Source organism: Leptidea sinapis, chromosome 17 (assembly GCF_905404315.1).
Source record: "Leptidea sinapis chromosome 17, ilLepSina1.1, whole genome shotgun sequence".
Classification (NCBI taxonomy): domain Eukaryota; kingdom Metazoa; phylum Arthropoda; class Insecta; order Lepidoptera; family Pieridae; genus Leptidea; species Leptidea sinapis.
The window spans coordinates 10898597-10919507 of record NC_066281.1 but is presented as its reverse complement, the minus strand read 5'-3'; the positions used below and the strand labels follow the sequence as shown (position 1 = coordinate 10919507).

General features: G+C 34.8%; 1 protein-coding gene across 2 annotated transcripts in view; it reads left to right on the top strand.

The window, feature by feature from the left end:
• LOC126968917 (probable nuclear hormone receptor HR38) overlaps positions 1 to 20615 on the top strand; it is a 32550-nt gene extending 11935 nt beyond the window's left edge. The window contains exons 1-4 of one of the 2 annotated variants that reach the window (XM_050814114.1): positions 15205 to 15298; positions 15501 to 15577; positions 15820 to 17248; positions 18296 to 20615. In XM_050814114.1, the coding sequence (XP_050670071.1) occupies positions 15286 to 15298; positions 15501 to 15577; positions 15820 to 17248; positions 18296 to 18552 (1776 nt within the window). In that variant the 5' untranslated portion in view covers positions 15205 to 15285 and the 3' untranslated portion in view covers positions 18553 to 20615. Of the gene's footprint in view, positions 1 to 15204; positions 15299 to 15500; positions 15578 to 15819; positions 17249 to 18295 lie in introns of those variants that run through there. The other variant, XM_050814113.1, reaches the window with a different exon arrangement.
• Positions 20616 to 20911: the final 296 nt, after the last annotated feature.

Below are 20911 nucleotides of genomic sequence, written 5' to 3'. Positions count from 1 at the left end.
TATTTCGGTCTGAAGGGCGCTGTAGCTAGTAAAATTACTGGGCAAATGAGACTTAATATCTAGTCTCAAGGTGACGAGCGCAGTTGTTGTGCCGCTCAGAATTTTTGTGGGTTTCAAGAATCCTGAGCGGCACTGCATTGTAATGGGCAGGGCGTATCAATTACCATCAGCTGAACGTCCTGCTCGTCTTGTCCCTTATTTTCATTAAAAAAAAACTATACATCCATAAGTATTAGTTATTAAGTTAGTAACAATTATTCTTAGACTAAGTTAGTAATGTTAGAGGTAGTGTTAGTAATTGTATGTTAGTTACAATTTTTCTTAAAAATTATGTTAGTAAAGTTAGTTATCTTCACAATAAGTTGCACCTAGCTAGAGGCGCATGCAAACCTATCCAATGCCTCAGCAGTGGGGAGTCCCACCTGCATGCCAACGCGCTTAGGATAGTGTTGAGGCTAGCCTGGAGCCTGTTCATTAATGATGCACATCTTTTTCTAATGATCGCGTAAAAATCATCAACGCGCGCCTCCGCAAACATGCCGGATGCACTACATATCCTAGGCAGCCCCATCACTACCCTAAACGCGTCATTATATTGTACTCGCAGCGCGTTGTATGCCCTCTGCGTATAACCGGTCCAAAGGCTGCACGCGTAAAATGATTGGCAATAAGCCTTAAACAGAGTTATTTTGACTTGTTCACTGCAACGCGCAAACCTTCGGGCCAGCATATTACAGCGGACAGCCAACGCCCTACGTTCCCTCTCTAAGTCTAGGTTATCACTTAGGTTGTCGGAGACCCAGTGGCCAAGATATTTAAACTTCGTTACCATATAAAGTAATTAAAAAAAAAACAATAATTTAAATCTTTGGGGTATAAAAATAGATGCAACCGATTCTCAGACCTACCTACCAAATATATCGTACTTCAATTATTGTATTCATTGCCATCTTGCAGCCCTATAGCGAATTTGTGGATGAAACAGAATAATATAAAAAACGTGGTACAGAAGTAGTTGTAGATCGTAGAAGGACAAAAATTTGAAGTTGTATGTATATTTCACTGCTGACACATAATGATAAAAAAATATAACTGCTTTACGTGTAAACGTTTCTAGCAAATGAAGAATTTTGACTTTGAATTAAAATAATAGAGTTTTTAAGTATAGAATTGATTCGTTGCTATATTCTTTCCAGATTTTACAGCTTAGTGACCTAAATTTTTATATTTAGGCATCACGAAAACCAAATCGATTTTGCTATTCCTACATAGCCCTAGAAGTTATTTGTACAACACCTATTTCTGATGGAAAACACCATTAAGACTTGTGTTGTTCTGTTTTGCAGGTGCAGATCTAATAACAGGCCTATTACGCCCATTTTCCTTCCTATCTATCCTTAGTTTAACTTACTAGAGGTAGACAAATCTATATTTTTACGCTTACTTACGTTTAATAATCTATCGACATAAAGCATTGGACTATAACTATATTGGACATAACTATCGATAAATAAGATCTTGTCATTAAACGGCGAGCATACGGCTACATATCCGTAACTAGAGATACGTTATTGAAAACGGCCGTTAGACGCACCGTCTATCGCTTGGTGGATTGCGTTTTTAGCGATGTTAAATCACATAAAACTTCGCCTTAGGTCATTCTGTGTTGCGTTACTCTGATTCTATGCTCAATTTTACCAGAGGGAGGCTCCTTTACACAGGATGCCGGATAGATTATGAGTACCACAATGGCGCGTATTTCTGCCGTGAAGCAGTAATGTGTAAGCATTATTGTGTTTCGGTCTGAAGGGTGCCGTAGCTAGTGAAATTACTAGGCTATTGAGATCTTTTGTCTCAAGGTGACGAGCGCAATTGTAGTGCCGCTTAGAATTTTCGGGTTTTCCAAGAATCCTGAGTGGCACTGCATTGTAATGGGCAGGGCGTATCAATTACCATCAGCTAAACGTCCTGCTCGTCTCGTCCCTTATTTTCATAATAAAAATGTAACTTTTACGCTAAATCTACTGTAAAAACATTTACGCAAGTGTTTTAATCCTATAAAAAGTGTTTTATTTTAAATTAATATTTGTTGTAACAAAATCATTTTATTATAAGGATAGATTTAGCAGTAAAAGAACAAATTATCCTCAGAATCGACTCCGGCTAAAACTAAAATATAAATGGTAATAAAAATTATTTTTGGCGATTCGTGTTTTCAACGATAAGGTGATTTAGTGGCGCCTTGGATATTGTTTTCTATGTGTGTTGCCGGTCGATTATAATATTTAATGTGACACCAGCACTAACTCAACCGGTCTAAAACCTGGTCAATATTATTCATGATTTAATTCACCTGATTTGGTTGAACATTACATACATAGTAGCGTGTAAAACTTAACGAAAATATTATAAACTTTGTTTTATCTAATCTGTACTAGTTGTCGCCTTTAGGTCAAGTTTCGTTTATAATTCCTAAGATAATTTATACGTCTAGATATCAAATCAAATCTAATCAAAATCAGTTTATTCACGTAGGTCACGGAAATGACACTTATGAATGTCAAAAAAAAAAATCTTATTGAATCAACCGCTACTTCGTAAAGGGTTGAGCTAATGAGAAGACGTAGCAAGAAACTCATTGCCACTCTTTTATATCAAGATTTACATTTAAGTTCATCGATTTACAAATCATTTCAAATTACAATATAATATGTCAAATGTAAAATGATGCAACAGACACACTCAAACGTCAAATAGTCAATATCTTACACGAGTAAGTCAAAAAAGTAAATGTAAAATTAATACAAAAGTTATTGAGTACAGTAGCTGCATCGTCCACATACACCATAAATAAATAGATAGATTCTCTTGCTGTAACTGCCATTCCCAATATTCAGTCTATCTCTTACTTGAGATAAAAATCGTAACTATCGTTGACTTTTCGGTCCCAATAAACTTATCGACGCCAATTCACCTTATCCGTACACGCTGTATGATAATGGAATGACGTATATATAGCTTACCAGCGATAGAAGTTTGTATTGAAATTGCAATTCACGCGTCCCAATATAAGGCGATAAGAATGACTTATCGGGTATATTGGGACAGCCTCAGATTATTGACAGCTAATTACTGACAGTTGAAGGTAGTAATTTATCTCTGCCTGTAGATAGTATATTAGGAATGGCCGATGAAAACAGGCCAGGTTTATTACTTTAGGGGCGCGACAACATACATCTTACACTCGCGATGTGTATGTCACTTCGTGTTATTGTGCGTGCATTGCTCAAAATAGAGATTAACAGTCAAACTCAATTTTTTTCGATGTTTTCATAGCTGTCACAGTATATCTCGACACATAAATGATCTAATACAATTTCAATAACATAGGCCTACAGAAGTAACTATAGATCCTAGATAGGCGAGTAATATATCGCTTGGACGTCAGACTATGACGTCACAGCCCCCCCCCCCCCCTACGATCGACCGACCTCCCCCCCCGTGACGCGCTACAGCTGACTGTTTGCTCTACGTAAACTCATTAAGGTATTTAACATCAATAGGACGTAACACTGTCGTAGTATAAGACTTCACTCGGCATTCCTATAGAAAAGTTTGTTAAGATTTATTTTTAATTATTTTATTTTATGAAAATAAGGGACAAGACGAGCAGGACGTTCAGTTGATGGTAATTGGTGCGCCCTGCCCATTACAATGCAGTGCCGCACAGGATTCTTGAAAAACCCCCAAAAATTCTGTGTGGCACTACAACTGCGCTCGTCACCTTGAGATATAAGATGTAAAGTCGCGTTTGCCCAGTAATTTCACTAGCTACGGCACCCTTCAGACCGAAACACAGTAATGCTTACACATTACTGCTTCACGGCAAAGTTACTTATAATACACGTAACGAAAGTTAGTGCTAATGCAGAGTACATATGAATTGTCCTGATAATCGGTCATTTGTAATAGTTATTTATGCAACTGTTGTGTAATAAGGGGTATTTACACACGAATATGGGTTAATAGTAGCACATCAGTGTTTTAATACCTAATTATCAACAGTTGCATACAAGACTTTATCTATACCCATAATATGATACTCTATGGATGATTCTGAAACAGATTACTGCTAGAAGTAAAAAAGCCAGTCCTAGTAACCATAATATCATCCAAAGGAGTGTTATTATGAAAATTGAATATAATATATAATACTGATTTTCATTACAACACTCGTTTGGATGATGTAATGGTTATTAGGACATTGGGCAATAAGCTTATTGTTTTAGAATCTATAACAGAGGATTTAAAGCATCATCATCATCAGCCGGAAAACGTCCACTGCTGGACAAAGGCCTCCCCCAAAAATTTCCACGACGATCGGTCCTGCGCTGCCCTCATCCAACGTATTCCGACTATCTTGACCAGATCGTCGGTCCATCTTGTGGGGGGCCTGCCAATACTGCGTCTTCCAGTACGTTGTCGCCATTTGAGGACTGTACTGCCCCAACCGCCATCTGTCCGTCGAACTATGTGCCCTGCCCACTGCCACTTCAGTTTCGCAATCGTTTGGACTATGTCGGTTACTTTGGTTCTCCTACGGATCTCCTCATTTCTGATTCGATCTCGCAGGGAAACTCCGAGCATAGCTCTCTTCATTGCCCTCTGACCGACCATGAGCTTTCTCATAAGGCCCATAGTTAGCGTTCACGTCTGTGTACCGTAAGTCATCAGTGTTCATCATAATTCAAAGCATGGGTGTAGATAAAAATAATAATATGTGATAGTTCCTCTCTTTATAAGTTAATTTTTGAACATTTTATGAGTGCATTAATAAAGTAAAGGAAGAACCTGGTTGAATGAGGGTAACCCAGGACCGATCGTCACGGAGATCTTTGAGTTATGCCTTTGTCCAGCAGTGGACGTCTTCCTGATGAAATGATGAAAGCGGAATGAATACCAGTGGGAGGCTCATTTGCACAGGGTGCCAGCTAGATTGTGGGTACCACAACGGCGCCTTTTTCTGCCGTGAAGCAGTAATGTGTAAGCACTATTGTGTTTCGGTCTGAAGGGCTTTTGTCTCAAGGTTAGGAGTGCAATTGTAGCGCTGCTCGGAATGTTTAGGTTTTTCAAGAATCCTGAGTGGCACTGCATTGTTATGGGCAGGGCGTATCAATTATGATCACGTCTCGTATCTTACTGTCATCAAATCTCAAAAAAAGTAAAAACTGTACAGTAAATATTATTTTTTAAAGAATGGTTGATGTATTTCTACTATTCTATAAACTATACCGAATCCAAAAAGTACTCAGTTAGGGAACTGAGACCAGTAGTCTCCAATGGGGTATTCTTTGGCATTGCGTGGAGATATGGGTACCCTCTACCACATATCATATCACTGGGAGTTATTCAAATTGATACCAGCAGCTGAATTCCACTACCTAATATTACGTCATAATGCGAAAATCTACCCGCATCATGTTAATAGTACTTGAAAAATAATATCTGTGCAGGCTGTGTTTATTTGTAAGTAATCGATACATTTAGCTCTTAGCTCTACTTTTAATCCCCTTCGCTTAACAGTCAATTATTTTTAATTACTTAAGTAATTTTCATATTTAAAAATCATACATAAAATTTCATTAGCGACAGGCCAGCGGACTAATGTTTCAAAGTAAAGAAATCTTGAAGTATAGAATATACAGAATACATACATCCAAATACCTAATCTTAAGGAATGGCGGTAAACTTAAAAAGAAAAGAAAACTTTAGACACATTTAGACACAACTATCTAATTAATAAAAATATTTATAATACAAAATTCATTACACTAAGATTCTTTGAATCTTAATTTTTTACCACATAAACAGGACCACATTACCACATAAACAACAAATAAAATATTGAAAAGGTTCTTATTAATTTTTATAAACCAGCTGTTGATATATTAATAATTAAATTTGGATAACGAAGTTGTCTATTTTGTAGGCTAGAGTCGCGCGCCACCTTCAGGAAAATTTTGTAATCACAATAAGGGTTGTGCTAACTGTCAGAATGAAGCAACTCCACTATTCAACCCTATTACTTCACTCTATTTGTTAGTTCCTCAGCTGTTCGGAAGATGTCGCTTTTGCTTGAATGATTATTTAACATATTAATTATCATTATGTCGTATTTGGTCAAAATATCAATTATGATATTAATATTATTTATGTGGAATCGTTAAGCCATAATTTGAATAGATAATATATAATATAGAAAATGTGTTATAAATGTTTAAACTGTTGTGAGCTATAAAAACACTTATGTAAAGAAACAGATTCTTGCACTCTACTGTGGTTGTACCTATCACATGTTCAAAATTAAAAGCAATTTAAATTTATTCAAGTAGGCTTAAACTAAGTATTATTGAATCGTATCTATAAATATTTCTGATATATAACTGAATTCACCATATGTTCGTAAAAAGTTGAGCTCGTTAGAAGAACATAATATAAGAAACTCAACGGCCACTCTTTTCAATCAAATAGAGTATTTTACAATGGCTGTAATATACTATAACAGATTAGTTTGTATGCTGCATCCAATATAATTATGAGTCGTGTTTAAATAATATAAATTATTTCTTAGAAAGTAATAAATAATTAAATGTATAAATATAAAATATCGTATATTGGATGCATCAACCTTTAGAGCTTGAACTCATTGTTTGTTTTAGTGTTTTAATAACTAATTAAGTAACAGTTGCAAACACTATTTTATACATAAATTATCCTGTGTAATTAATTTTTACGAGAGATTATTGAAATGATGACAAAAGATGATCATAGCCTTTTCTACTTTTTGTAAAACTATAGAGCTACGGCGCGCATAAAAATGGTCTTCCAAGGGCTCCGTACCCCAAGGGTACCAACGGGGTACCCTATTACTTACAGACCGCTGATCGTCAGTCCGTGCATCCGTCTGTCCACCATCGGTCTGTCCGCCTCATAGAATAAAAATGTATTTATTTACCATAGGGAGTGACAATAACATAACATATTCCGTCATGAAGCTACATCAGTTTGTAAAGTTGGCAACATTTAAACCTTTATTTTTAGTTGAATATTTAAGTTAATGTCAAATGGCCTATGGTGATGCTCCCTTATTAACTCTTGAATAACTCAAAATAAAATCTATTTTATATATCTATCTATTAGTAAGCTTAAAATGACAAAACCATTTCACATAAATACATAAAAGAAAATCTTATATCTTTAAACGAGCAACTCTTGGATATATATATTCTGAATCTCGGAAACGGTTTCAATTTTAAAAAATGTAGTTTTATACGTGTTTTATTGATAAACTGTAACAATAACATTAGAATACAAATGTAAATTTCGCAACTTTATACAAGACTATAATAGCTCAGTTGGGACATTGGGTGATCCGGAAAGCAGAATTCTGGTGCAGAAGCTTGATTCAAACCGTGGTCGTTTGAATCCAGATGTACAATAAGATTTTATTTTCAAATTTGTGCCTTCTTAAAAATCCGGGCAAGGCTCGGTCGTCCAGGTACTGTTTATTCAATTGTAAGCCCCTGAGGTGAAGGCCTCCTCCAGAGAATGCCAGCTATCTCCGTCTTCGCCGCTTACATCTAGTATCAACCAACTTGTGATCTTCTTCGTTTGTGTGTTTTCCTACTGCTTTCCTGTAGTCAATTATTGTCATGCAGCCTTAGAACAGGGCTTGCCCTTCCACATAAGTTACTTGCAGTTAAGTTTGAGAGCGTGTGATGGGGCAATAAAGTAATAATTACAATAACACAATTATTTTACACATAAATTATCTAAAAAAGGCAAATGTTATCTCAACGCAAATAAATGAAAAAGTATATTAGTAGGTTAACTTGTTTTTAAGTTAAGCATCGGATTGAATAGCCCAACTAGATTTGAATATCGGTAACAAGTTCCACATTTGAAAGAATTTCACCAGCCAACAATGTAATTTATATACAATTGTATATAGTTTCATATTAACAGATCTATCTACATATTTACCCCCTTATTCATAATAGTTTCCTTATTCATAATTCCTTGTGCGGTGTCTCCGGTACGATACGACATGGGTACCTTCAAAAAAAGCGCGTAGACCTTCCTTATAGAGTGGCAACGCTCTTGTGATTCCTCTGGTGTTGCAAAAGAATGTGGGCGGCGCTGATCACTTAACACCAGGTGACCCGTACGCTCGTTTGTCCTCCTATTCCATAAAAAAAAGTCTGCTAACTAAAAGCATTGTTAATTCTCACTCTGTCTTCTTCTGTTGACCTAAGTCAGAATGAGAAATAACACTCTGTAGCGGCTATTTTAAGTTAGCGGACCATTATGAATAAGGGGGTAAGTACTTAAATATCGGTGCAAAAGGGGAGGAGAGGAAGCACGGAAAATAAAACAAATGTATATATAAATTTGACTATATATTTGACTACTATAGAGTAGCATAGAGCAATTCAAATTCAAATATTTTTATTCAAAATAGGATGTGGCATCACTTATTTAAAGTCATAAACTACCACACATTCCAAAACGAATGCCTCAGACTTGAGAAGAATGGGCGTAACAAACTCAGCGGACTTTTTTAATATATTTACAAAGTAATATTGTGCAATTAGACATATTATTTAATAGCCTGAGGGCAGTCGCCTTTACCACACAAACGTTTTTTAACAATTCTTTTGAATAACGTGATACAGTTATTTTTTAACATTTTCTGGGACCTTGTTGTAAAATGCATATATATCGCCCTACAAAAGACTTTCTAACTCGACTTAGACGAATAGTAGGCATAATAAGTTTATGTCTGTTCCTGGTGTTAACATTATGGTTATGACAGTTTCTGGCAAATTCACTTACGTGCCTATGAACAAACATTACATTATCAAGAATATATTGAGAAGCAACAGTCAAGATGTTCATTTCTTTGAATTTTGCTCTCAATAATTCTTTAGGACCTATGTTATAAATAGCGCGAATAGCCCTCTTCTGCAGCACAAATATTGTATTAATATCGGCAGCGTTGCCCCATAGCAATATACCGTAGGATATAATACTATGGAAGTAACTTAAGTATAATATAATAATAGTATTCGCGCCGTATCTATGTCAGTTACTTTAGTTACAACTAGCTGACCCGACAAACGTTGTCCTGTTCATAATAAAAAAATCTCTTGCGGGTGTAATTTTGTAGATAGGTATGTTCTTACCAAATTTCAAGTTTCTACGCCTTATGATTCCAGAGATATCGTGATGAGTCTATAGACTATATACGTGGAAATCTCTTATACATATATATGTATATATATATAGATGACATATTAAGTAGAATATTGTAAACATAGTTTTAGTTTATACTTACGCGTATAAGACTTTAGTGTATTTTTGTTGCATCACTATACATATGTATATTGTAATTAAAATAATTTGTTAAACGATGAACTTGTAAATCTTAGATTATTAGAAAATTGTTGTTAATTGAGTTTTGCAAACTTTATCTCATTAAAGCTCAACAATTTCCGAAGTAGTGGTAAAAGTAAAAAGAAAAGAAAATTTATGACATTCATAAGTTCCTTGATCTAGGTGAGTTTAAAAGTGATTTTGATTTGATTTAAATTCTGAAAGACATGAGACTCTCAGAGCGTGATTTGTCAAAAATGATTCTAGAAGTTTAATGTTGACAAAATAAATGTTATTCTTTATTTGATTGCTGTTATAATAATAGATTGAAATAAGTTAAATGGCGGAAACATACTAACTGCACGCGTAAACAACTATAAATTTTCTTATGAAGCAAAAATAAGGCAAGACAAAGTATTCCAAACTGGTTGGATTAATATTGTTCAAGGGTAATACATAATTATAGCGCTGACTACATTTCAATATATACTTAATGTCAATAATTATTTGTAGGATAGCTTTTTGAGACGATAAGTTTGACTGCATCAGAGGAAAATAAGGAAAAATGTAGTTAAAAACTAAAATTGGAACAGGAAGCAGTCAGATGTTTATATAAATTGGTAATACAGGACTAGTTAAAGATCAAACCAATTACTTCTTTTATTTCATTTATTAATAACTCCGTCGATTTATCATTACAATGTATTCCAATCTACATATGCAATAAATTCAAGTATAGAAAATTTGAGTCGACGTCCGCTGCTGGAAAGGCCTCCAGCAAAGATTTCCACGACGATCGGTCCTGCGCTGCCCTCATCCAACGTATTCCGGCGACTTTGACCAGATTGAAAATTTTAATAGTTGAAAATAATTCTTACATGTGGACAAATCAATCTATGGTGGACAATCCAATATTTTTATTTAAAAAAAATTAACAAAAAATTTTTAACAAAAAAACAACGACTTCATAAACAGTATTCCAAAACAATAGATATAATGTGCACTAAAAAGTATAAAAATAATTGCGTATTTTTATACAATCTAATTAATTAATGTAATTCTAGTTACGATTATTGTAATTTTTGGAGTTGGTGCTATCCAAGATAGGTTTGTTACTACATACATAGTTATAGGTGAGATGTGCTTGAGTCGTGAGGAGGCGAGAGGCAAGAGCGGGTCGCGGCGGAAGGACATATATGTAATAATATAACCTACCACATAAAAGTGTTTTAACAATTCGTCGTAATTTCGTAATACATTTGTTTTGAACATTTTCTATGTTTTAAAAGCATATACTTACATACATCGTCCCACAAAAGACATACTTACTCGACTTAGTAGTAGGTATAATAAGTTTATGTTTGTTCCTGGTGATAACTATTAAAGATTCTTCAACATGTCAAGCTAACATAATGGCTATCAAAAGTAATCTAATACATAAAATTCTCATGTCGCGGTGTTTGTAGTTAAACTCCTTCGAAACGGCTTGACCGATTCTCTTGAAATTTTGAGTGCATAGTGGGTAGGTCTGAGAATCGGACAACATCTATTTTTCATCCCCCTAAATGTTAAGGGTGGTCCACGCCTAATTTTTTTTTAAATTTTATTGCCTTTTTTTTAATTTGTTTGATTATGAGCCAGCATTAAAAAATACATACAACTTCAAATTTTCACCCATCTACGATCAACAGTTACTTTTGTATCGCGATTTTAATATCGGCAATACAACGTTTGCTGGGTCAGCTAGTACAATAATAAAATCATACTATTCCCACCACAGGAATACACTAAAAAATCTAATGTTAACATATATTAATTTAGATTTTTACGTAAATAGGTTGCAAAGGTTTTGACTTGTTAGTTTACACTAACAAGATTCTAATTTTTTTTTTCAATATTATTTAATTCAAACTCTTTTATTGTACCTAGAAAAACTTTAACAGGACATCAATTGGAGTGTTGTGATATATATATATATTTAGTGATCAAAATCACAAAGAATATTCTTGTTATACTAGGTACTGTGGTCTTACCATTGGGAGGCTCCTCTTCACCGGACGCCGATTAGATTATGGGGACCACAACGGTGCCTATTTCTGCCGTGACGCAGTAATGTGTATGCATTGCAGCCGGTCTGAAGGGCGCCGTAGCTAGTGAAATTACTGGGCAAATGAGATTTGATACCTTATGTCTCGAGGTGACGAGCGCAGTGCTGTAGTGCCGCTCAGAATTTTTGGGATTTTCAATAATCTTGAGCGGCACTGCATTGTAATGAGCAGGGCATCAATTACCATCAGCTGAATGTCTTGCTCGTCTCGTCCCTTATTTTCATAAAAAATACTACTCTCATACAGTCTGGTCCTACTATCCTTTTAAAATCATACTCCCACAGTCTAATCTGTCTACCTTTCCTTCGTTTCCCGTCTCTTGGGAACCGCATTCTGTCACGGTCTTTGTCAATTTCTCTTCTTCCCTCAGAATGTGTCCAGTCCATTTCCACTTTTGCTTTTGACACATCTTGTGTGTGTTTTTGAATTTTGTCTGTCTCTTAATGTTCTCTAACTTTACTTTGTCTCGTCTCCTAATTCCAATTACGCTCCTTTCTATGAAGTTTTGGCACACTTTAACTTTTTTTGAGAGAAGGTCTGTTAGAGCCCAGGTTTGACATCCATATGTCCTACCTAATTAATCAACCTCCTGACATACAGACGGGCGTATGAGTAGATGAGAATTCAAGATTAACAATTTAAATATAAAATTACAAATATTTTATGTTCTTCTCATTATAAAATAATAAAATTTATATTAGTATATTAAAACCAGATTTCTTATAATGTAATATGATATATTAAAACATAATAATATATAATAATTGTATTTTTTTCGCTATGTTTTGCATATCTCGTAAAAATAGAACAAAAATTTTCGCTTCCTCAGTAAATGCAGTTTATTTGCTTGCCAAATAAAAGTTGCATCAATACTCATAATAATAGAGCTCAAATTATTGAAATGAACAGTTTACTTTGAATCCTAATGATTTAAACTAGTTTTATAGATGACTTCCTGGTTTTTATTTGAGTATTTGCAAACACGTTCAATTTACTCAGCCTAAATTGTCAAGTTGTATAATTATTGCTTGGTTAAATGGCTTTGATTGTCCTGTTAGTATAAAAAGTTTTTATTGCTAACTTGCTAGGTTATGTTTGGGTGATTTGGTCATGAAGCGTGGATAGATGAAACAAAACTGACTGCACAAATTTAAGGAGCTAATATTTTTTTTAAATAAGGGACGAGATGAGCAGTACGTTCAGCTGATGGTAATTGATACGCCCTGCCCATTACAATGCAGTGCCGCTCAGGATTCTTGAAAAGCCCCAAAAATTCTGAGCGGCACTATAGCTGCGCTCGTCACCTTGAGACATAAGATGTTAAGTCTCATTTGCCCAGTAATTTCACTATATACGGCACCCTTCAGACCGAAACACAGAAATGCTTACGCATTACTGCTCCACGGCAGAAATAAGCGCCGTTATGGTACCCACACCTAGCCGGCATTATGTGCAAAGGAGCCTCCCACTGGTAAATATTGGCCTCACACAAGCCGCGTATCGATGTACGGACTACGGGCAGAAAATGCAGGATTGCTCACAAACTGTAATGAATATTGCGTAGGTTACCTATTAATAAACTAAAATAAAGTTTTTTCTATTGCCAGACAAATTTTATAAGATTGTACTATGATTAGTTGAATCTAGATTTGCTTAGAGAGGATACAATTTAATTATGTATATATTTTTTGTGTTGTCAAGAATAAATGCATACTTTACTTGATATAAAATGCGCCGTTTGCCTCACATGGTTCTTACCTCTGGGCGAGCGCTCCCCAGTACCAGCTTCTTCCATTTGACCGCACACAACGAAGAGCGCCTCGATTCTTTGGCGTTACGTTACGTTACGGAACCGGACATTACGTCAAAATGCGAAATTCCACTCGCAACATGTTGACGTCTGGCATTCGACAATCAAAATTACTGGGCAAATGAGACTTAACATCTTATGTCTCAAGGTGACGAGCGCAATTGTAGTGCCGATCAGAATTTTGGGTTTTTCAAGAATCCTGAGCGGCACTGCATTGTAATGGGCAGGGCGTATCAATCACCATCACCTGAACGTCCTGCTCGTCTCGTACCTTATTTCATAAAAAAAAATATTATTATGTACTTAATACCTTTAAAAATGAAGCCTTCATTCAGGATATTTATAAAGATTTTCTAAGGGTCTTCTAAATCTGATTTATATAATATTATCTACTTGCCACATTTTACAACATTTTCCAATCTTCTTCTTCCTTTTTGTCTTGGTAATTTCGTCCTAGTTTGACCTCCGCGACTTCGTTTTTTGTACACAGTTTACCAATTCATTACAGTTTCACGTATACCTAGTCGTATATGACTCAATAATTGTTTTATTTTTTCACTCTTTATCAGATTGTAAGTAAATCTTTCCAAGATTTTCGTATAGTAATCATTCGCAGATTTTCTTGTCTTTTTGTAAGCAATGAGAAATCAATCAAAGTTTTGTCTCACCTGATGTGTTCCTCATGGGGGCTGAATTAAATATCGCTAGTATACAATAGCTCAACGATGTCTAATAATTTATATCGATTCTGTATATTAATATCTAGTAGTAATAGATTAGATTTATTTCTCAAAATGTCGCAATCAATAAGAATGCGAAATTTTTATTAGATTCTTAACGTATCTAAAAATTTATTTATAATATTTACAAATTTCTAGAAGGACATATAAATAACATTTCAACAATGCAACCCAAAACAAATAATACCATATATTTAAACAAAACAAAATAAGCCGATAGTAAAAGTAACTGCGATTGGTAGGGTTAATATTCTTCTTCTCTTCTTCTTATTGATCTACCCAATGCTGAGTAAAGGTCTCTTCCATTTTAGACCATTTTGTACGATCCAGAGTTTTCCACATCCAGTCCTTCCCAGCCGCTCGCATCAAATCATCCATCTTGCTGGCTGTCTCCCAACATTCCTGAACCCCTTTCGTGGTCTCCACTACAACAACTTTTTACCCCATCTTCCATCGGACCCACGACAAATATGACCCACCCACTTCCACTTCCAAGAGTCTATGGTTTTTGCTATGTCAGTTGTCCCGTTCTCTTGCGAATTTCGGTGTTCGGACCGTGATCACGTAGAGAAATCCCCATAGCCCTTTGGAAGACTTTTAGTCGGTGGACGAGCTGCCGAGTCAGAGTCCAAGTCTCTCGGGTTAATATTTCATAATAATAAATTAAATACATGAGTACCTCAACTAAAAATGAATACAAAAATATTGAATATCAATCAAGATAAACAATGTTAAAAGCGCTATATTATTCTCCATACGTTAATAAGCCCGAAATTAATGGTTCTTAACATAATAGAAACTGCAAATGCCACTGATTTCATAACTTCCCAAGGGATCTATCGCCTTCGCGCCCTAAAAACTTCAAATAGTTTATTGCTGCACAAATATACGCTCTATCATTACTGTCATAGGGTATGTAATTGTACACAGATAAATGCAGTTTGTAGAATTTTTAATAGACGTAGATGAGGTGTATACATGATAGGTTTCAATTTGCGGGGCGTGGCGAATCAAGAACCGTGACAGAATGTATTCAACAAGGCAATATTTGGCCAACAAAATAGCAGTATATATGAGAAGGTCTTTCTCTTCGCAGTCACTAGTGGCTACGACGGGGTATTGTTAGGATGATTCCAGCCCAAGATATTGATTTGTCGTTTACATGTGTATATTGTGAAGTATAATATTAAGTATGTTCGCTGAGGGTAAATATATAATGCATGTTGATGTAGCGTGATAGTTCAAAGTGCGTTGCGTCGCTTGGGCGGCGTGCTTACCACCGGAAGTTATACTTCTCTGTCTGTTCACGTGATTCTACAGCAAACTAATCGATATTAACTTCTACAGGAACAATCCACGTGGAATAATGGTTAATAACTGTTGATATTTTATTTTTGTTTGTTTCAGGGCCGAGCGCCGTAGAGTCGCGCTCGCCAAGCGCTTTTTCTCCGAACTCATCCAGCATGCTACTGCTGCAGACACAAGTAAGTATAATCTTTTTGCTTTACGAAAAAACCCTATTTGTACCGCTAAAAAACCACGCATTTTCAAATTCATTGAAAAAGAAAATAACGTTGTGGTTATATGGTAAATAATTAATTAACTGACGTTAGCAATCACGTGCTGAGCTTTATTGGTCATTGGTAACTGCCCCTTAACAACCATAACGACCGCCTACTCTAATGTCGGTTACGCCTCAATTCATTGATTTTCTTTTTCATTACAGAGCAACTACAGTTCGTCCTTCACTGATCTTCTGTCATCACAATACCAAGAGGACTCCTCTGAAATATTAGAAGAGAACTTAGATCCTTTTCCTGACGTAGAATTTCATGCACCGATCCTACAAGAAATCAAATCGCACCGGACAACGCCATTGAGCGAAACTCCTTCGCCGACGCCGGGACCCTCTCTACCTAGCTTTGAAGAAACGTATTCAGTTCGGTATTCCAAGCAAGAAATGGCAGAATTCGGAATAAAAATGGATGAGGATTGTTACAACGTCAGTGCGTATTCACATCAAGGACATGCACCTACGCAATTATTATACCAATATCATCAACCTTCGTTACCATATGTTCCATCACCTTATTATGCGCAAGCACAGCCATGTAGTCCATCATATGACACTGGAAGCGTTACGCCCAACCAAGATTCATATTCATTGCCTCCTTTCCCAAACTCAGTAGATCTGCATGTCAATACGGACCAAAGTGCCAGACAAAGGAGAGCTTCGCTACCACTGCAAAGATCAGAATCTACAAGTTCTAGTGAAAGTCCGAAGCTCCACGGTGGCAGAGTACACTGCATGCAAGCCTCCACACCTAATTCTGCAGCTAGTTCACCAGGAGGCCCAACAGATTCCATTCAATCAAGGGCCGCTCCTCAGTCTCCAAGTCAACTATGTGCTGTTTGTGGTGATACTGCGGCGTGTCAGCACTACGGAGTCAGAACATGTGAGGGCTGTAAAGGATTCTTCAAAAGAACAGTGCAAAAGGGATCTAAATATGTATGTCTAGCTGAGAAATCATGTCCTGTGGATAAAAGAAGACGTAACCGATGTCAATTCTGCCGTTTTCAAAAATGCCTTGCAGTCGGCATGGTAAAAGAAGTTGTCCGAACTGATTCATTGAAGGGAAGACGGGGTAGATTACCATCGAAACCGAAATGCCCCCAGGAATCGCCTCCAAGTCCGCCAATATCCCTAATCACAGCACTTGTACGAGCCCACGTAGACACCTCACCAGATTTTGCAAACCTAGACTTTTCGCAATACAGAGAGCCAAATCCTTTGGAGCATCCTATGTCGGATCTAGAAGTAATCCAACAATTTTATTCGCTATTAACCACTTCTATTGATATGATAAAAGTATTCGCAGAAAAAGTCCCTGGATATGGCGAACTTTGTCCAGAAGACAGAGAACAATTATTTGCGTCTGCGAGGCTTGAATTATTTGTTTTGCGGCTTGCTTACCGCACCCGACCTGAAGATACCAAGCTTACATTCTGTAATGGACTGGTCCTCGACAAAAGACAATGTCAGCGGTCCTTTGGAGATTGGCTACATGCTGTTCTCGATTTTAGCAATACTCTGCATTCAATGGAAATTGACATATCAACGTTTGCCTGTCTCTGTGCTCTCACACTAATTACAGGTAAGACTTTATTTAATTCATATACATTTTTTGATTTTAACTATATTTAAAAAATGGCAAAATGCGCTCAAAAATTTTAATTAACATTTACGTACCTTATACTATAAGGCCCCGAATAAGAAATGACCTTCACACATCCGTTTAATTAATAAATGTAAATTACTTTATATCAAATTTTGTATTTTAATAAATATATAGGGAGTTGTTTGACTGATTATTAGTTAAGAATTAAAAATGGTTTTGTTAAATACATTGCACTCATTTTTTAAAGTAACAGATATGTTAGTAAAGTACAGAACCAATCAATACTATCAAGGCTTAAGAATATACAAATGTTAGGTTATCAATTTTTACCGTTATTGCTGTTGTGTTGGCAGGTAAGTTATTTTGTTTGTTTGTACTTACTAGTTATTTTCACTCATCTGTTTAGTTTTAATAAATGAAGCCAATATCAAAATAAACATAATTTCTTTACAAACATGATGAATACTCGTAAGGGCATGGCGCGAGAAGAGATCTGCTTTGAATTCCGATCATTTTTTTAATTTTTAAATCTTGACAGAAATGTTTCAAACAACTCACTTGCGATATACATGTAAAATAGTAAATACTACTAATATTATAAATGTGAAAGATTCTATGTCTGGATGTATGTTTGAACTTCTTTAACGCAAAATCTACTGAATAGATTTTGATGAAACTTTACAATAATATAGCTTACACACCAGATTAACATGTAGGCTATAATTTATAAAACTATAGTGTGAATTATACAAAATATAAAAGAAGTGTGATTGTTACTAATGAATACAACTAGCGCCATCTCTTATCAACTAGCAAGCAAAAGATCAATTTATATGGCAAAACAACGTTTGCCGGGTCAGCTAGTTTAATATAAAATACTTTTCATACATTTAACGGCTGAGTCAAGGTCGCTTTTCTATCGGATCTTAGAAAATTTAATTTTTGTAATATTTACTGCATATTTATTTTAATAAATCAATTTGAATGATCACTTATGTAACTATTATTTTTATTTGTTTACAGAGCGGCATGGCTTGAAAGAGCCCCATCGTGTGGAACAATTACAAATGAAGATCATTGGTTGTCTTCGAGCCCACATGCCAGGTGGACCCGGGGCCATTGCAGGTGCTCCCCATTTCAGCCGAGTCCTTGGTGCCTTGCCCGAGCTGCGCTCCTTATCTGTACAAGGACTTCAGCGAATTTTTTACTTAAAACTAGAAGATTTAGTTCCGGCACCACCCCTCATTGAGAACATGTTCCGTGCAAGCTTACCGTTCTAGAAAAATCCAAGATCTAATCTATATCATCTCCCAACTCTTCATCAACTTGAAAGCGTCCTTATTTAAAGCCAGCTCCATTATTTTATAATTATTTACTTAAGCATATTTTTCTATAAGATACTTATAATTAATTAATTTGTAAGCTCGATCTCTAAGGAATCAGTTCGTGCTAATAATGTGTGAGCTATTAAATATTAATTGTCAATTTATGAAATAAGTTGTAATATTAGCTCTTTATAACACTTAAGGTTAATTTATTGTTATTGTATATTTGTGTGTGATTCATTTAAATCTTCGGAGATATAATTATTAGCATAAGTGTAATTAGTCTGCATTTGAGTTACCGCTCGTAATCTATGGCATCTCGTCGTACAAATATTCCTATGTTATTTACTTGTGTATTATTTAAATAAGAAAAAAATCTAGTCACAAGACTTATAAATGTAAAAATTGGCTTTATGTCACCGGTTTTGTAGTATTTTACAAATAATTAAAGCATTTTTTTGATATCAAGAAGTATGTGATACTTAGATAAAATTTCGGCTCTTGCACACCTCAGGCTTGATTTGAATTAATAACAATTTGATCGAAAGACTATCATTGTTACATGTTACCTTTTAGATTTAATTTATAATGCTACGTTTGTTAGGTTAATTGAGTCAGAGAAAAGGTTCAGCATAAAGTATACTATTGTAGTACCTAATTAATACCTAAACTCCTACGTGTCTTAAAAGTACCTTCTTAGATGTATAGAGTATTGTAACGTCCTTATAAATATATTTTTCTAAATTTTGTAGAATGTATTGGCAACATATCAACGTGGTTTTAATAATAACGAATAATAAATTTACCTATAATAAGCATTCTAGCTAACAAAATAATTATTAATAAATGATTAACGATAAATATTAATAAAAAAAATGCCGTGCATAGGCATAAAATAAAACCTATGTAATTAGTCCTTTCAAATTATACAATTAAGGGAATATAATTTTTGTAATAATTCACGACCAAATAGCGATAGAATTGTAACAATTGTACCTGCGTCTCCTGATAAATTAAAAAAAAATGCTTTTAATGTCAATCCAAACGTAGACTGAAAAATATGTATATATATTAAGATGGTTTTGTTAGTTACAATATACTATATTAACAGGAAGAAAACCTATTAAAATATAAGATAAAGAAATATGAAACAATTTTTATGGGAACCAAACGATTAAAGTATTAAAATTTTATAACCTAGTTGGACCTGTGCCGAAGTGTGGTGTGATTTTTGTCAACCATTCAAAAAGGTGGTTGGCAAATAGGATGAAATATTCATATGTCTTTAATAATAATTATCATGTTACTTTTATAGTTAAGGTAAATTCTAAGTGCTGAACTTTTTACTCGATTTTAGAGCCTTTCTAAATATAGAATAATAATATTATGTATGCTTATTAGTTTTATTTTAAGTTTGCATCTACATGGTAACAGTACCTTAATATTTTTGTTTTTATTTACTCGCGTCCTGTTCGTTGTTTTTATTTAATTTAGCTATTCTCGACTCATCACAAAATAGTCTTACAAATAAATATCAATTTTCGAAAATTTACAATAAAACTGTATGAATTTACAACATGAAAAATACGAAATATAATAATTAAAATTATAACCCGAAAGATTATTGATTTCAAAATATTAGGCTTTGATTAGTACCATTAATAAAACAGTTATATTAAAAGTTATCTTTGTTCTCACATTAAAAGAATATAATATGAATTTTACTTCCTCTTAATATTGTCTGCCGAAGAAATAAATGGATGAAATATTTATTATATATTGATTATAATATACGCTTAGCACAACATTACATTACCATGACACTAAATAGAATATTACAAAGAATTTCAACTGTTTAAACAATATTTACGTAAAGATTATTTAAATCAGTTTATCTTGTCTGCATTTCTTTTTGTAAAACTTTTTTGATATGCTTTTGTTACTTAGATAGTTATGACTCTTTACTTTGTAAATAATAATTTGAAATTAAATATAATAACGCAAGTGCGTTCATTGAAGCGTTGTATTTGATTTTATTTCTCATCCCCTGTATGCTGCTCAGCCTTGCCCATGACTGTCCTAAAATATATTCCTTGTCCAAACCCCTCGCTTTATTCATTAAGTAAACGAGATCGGCTATTTACTTCTCCTCTCTGTCAACAATCCATTTTCTGCTATTTTAATAGCATTTTATTTTAAAATAAACATGAGGCAACCGTATGTAAAACTTTAATACATGTAATGTATATATTGTAGACAGGGTTTCACACTTATGAGGCGTATTCTTCTGCTTTACGATGTATACCTACAAAAG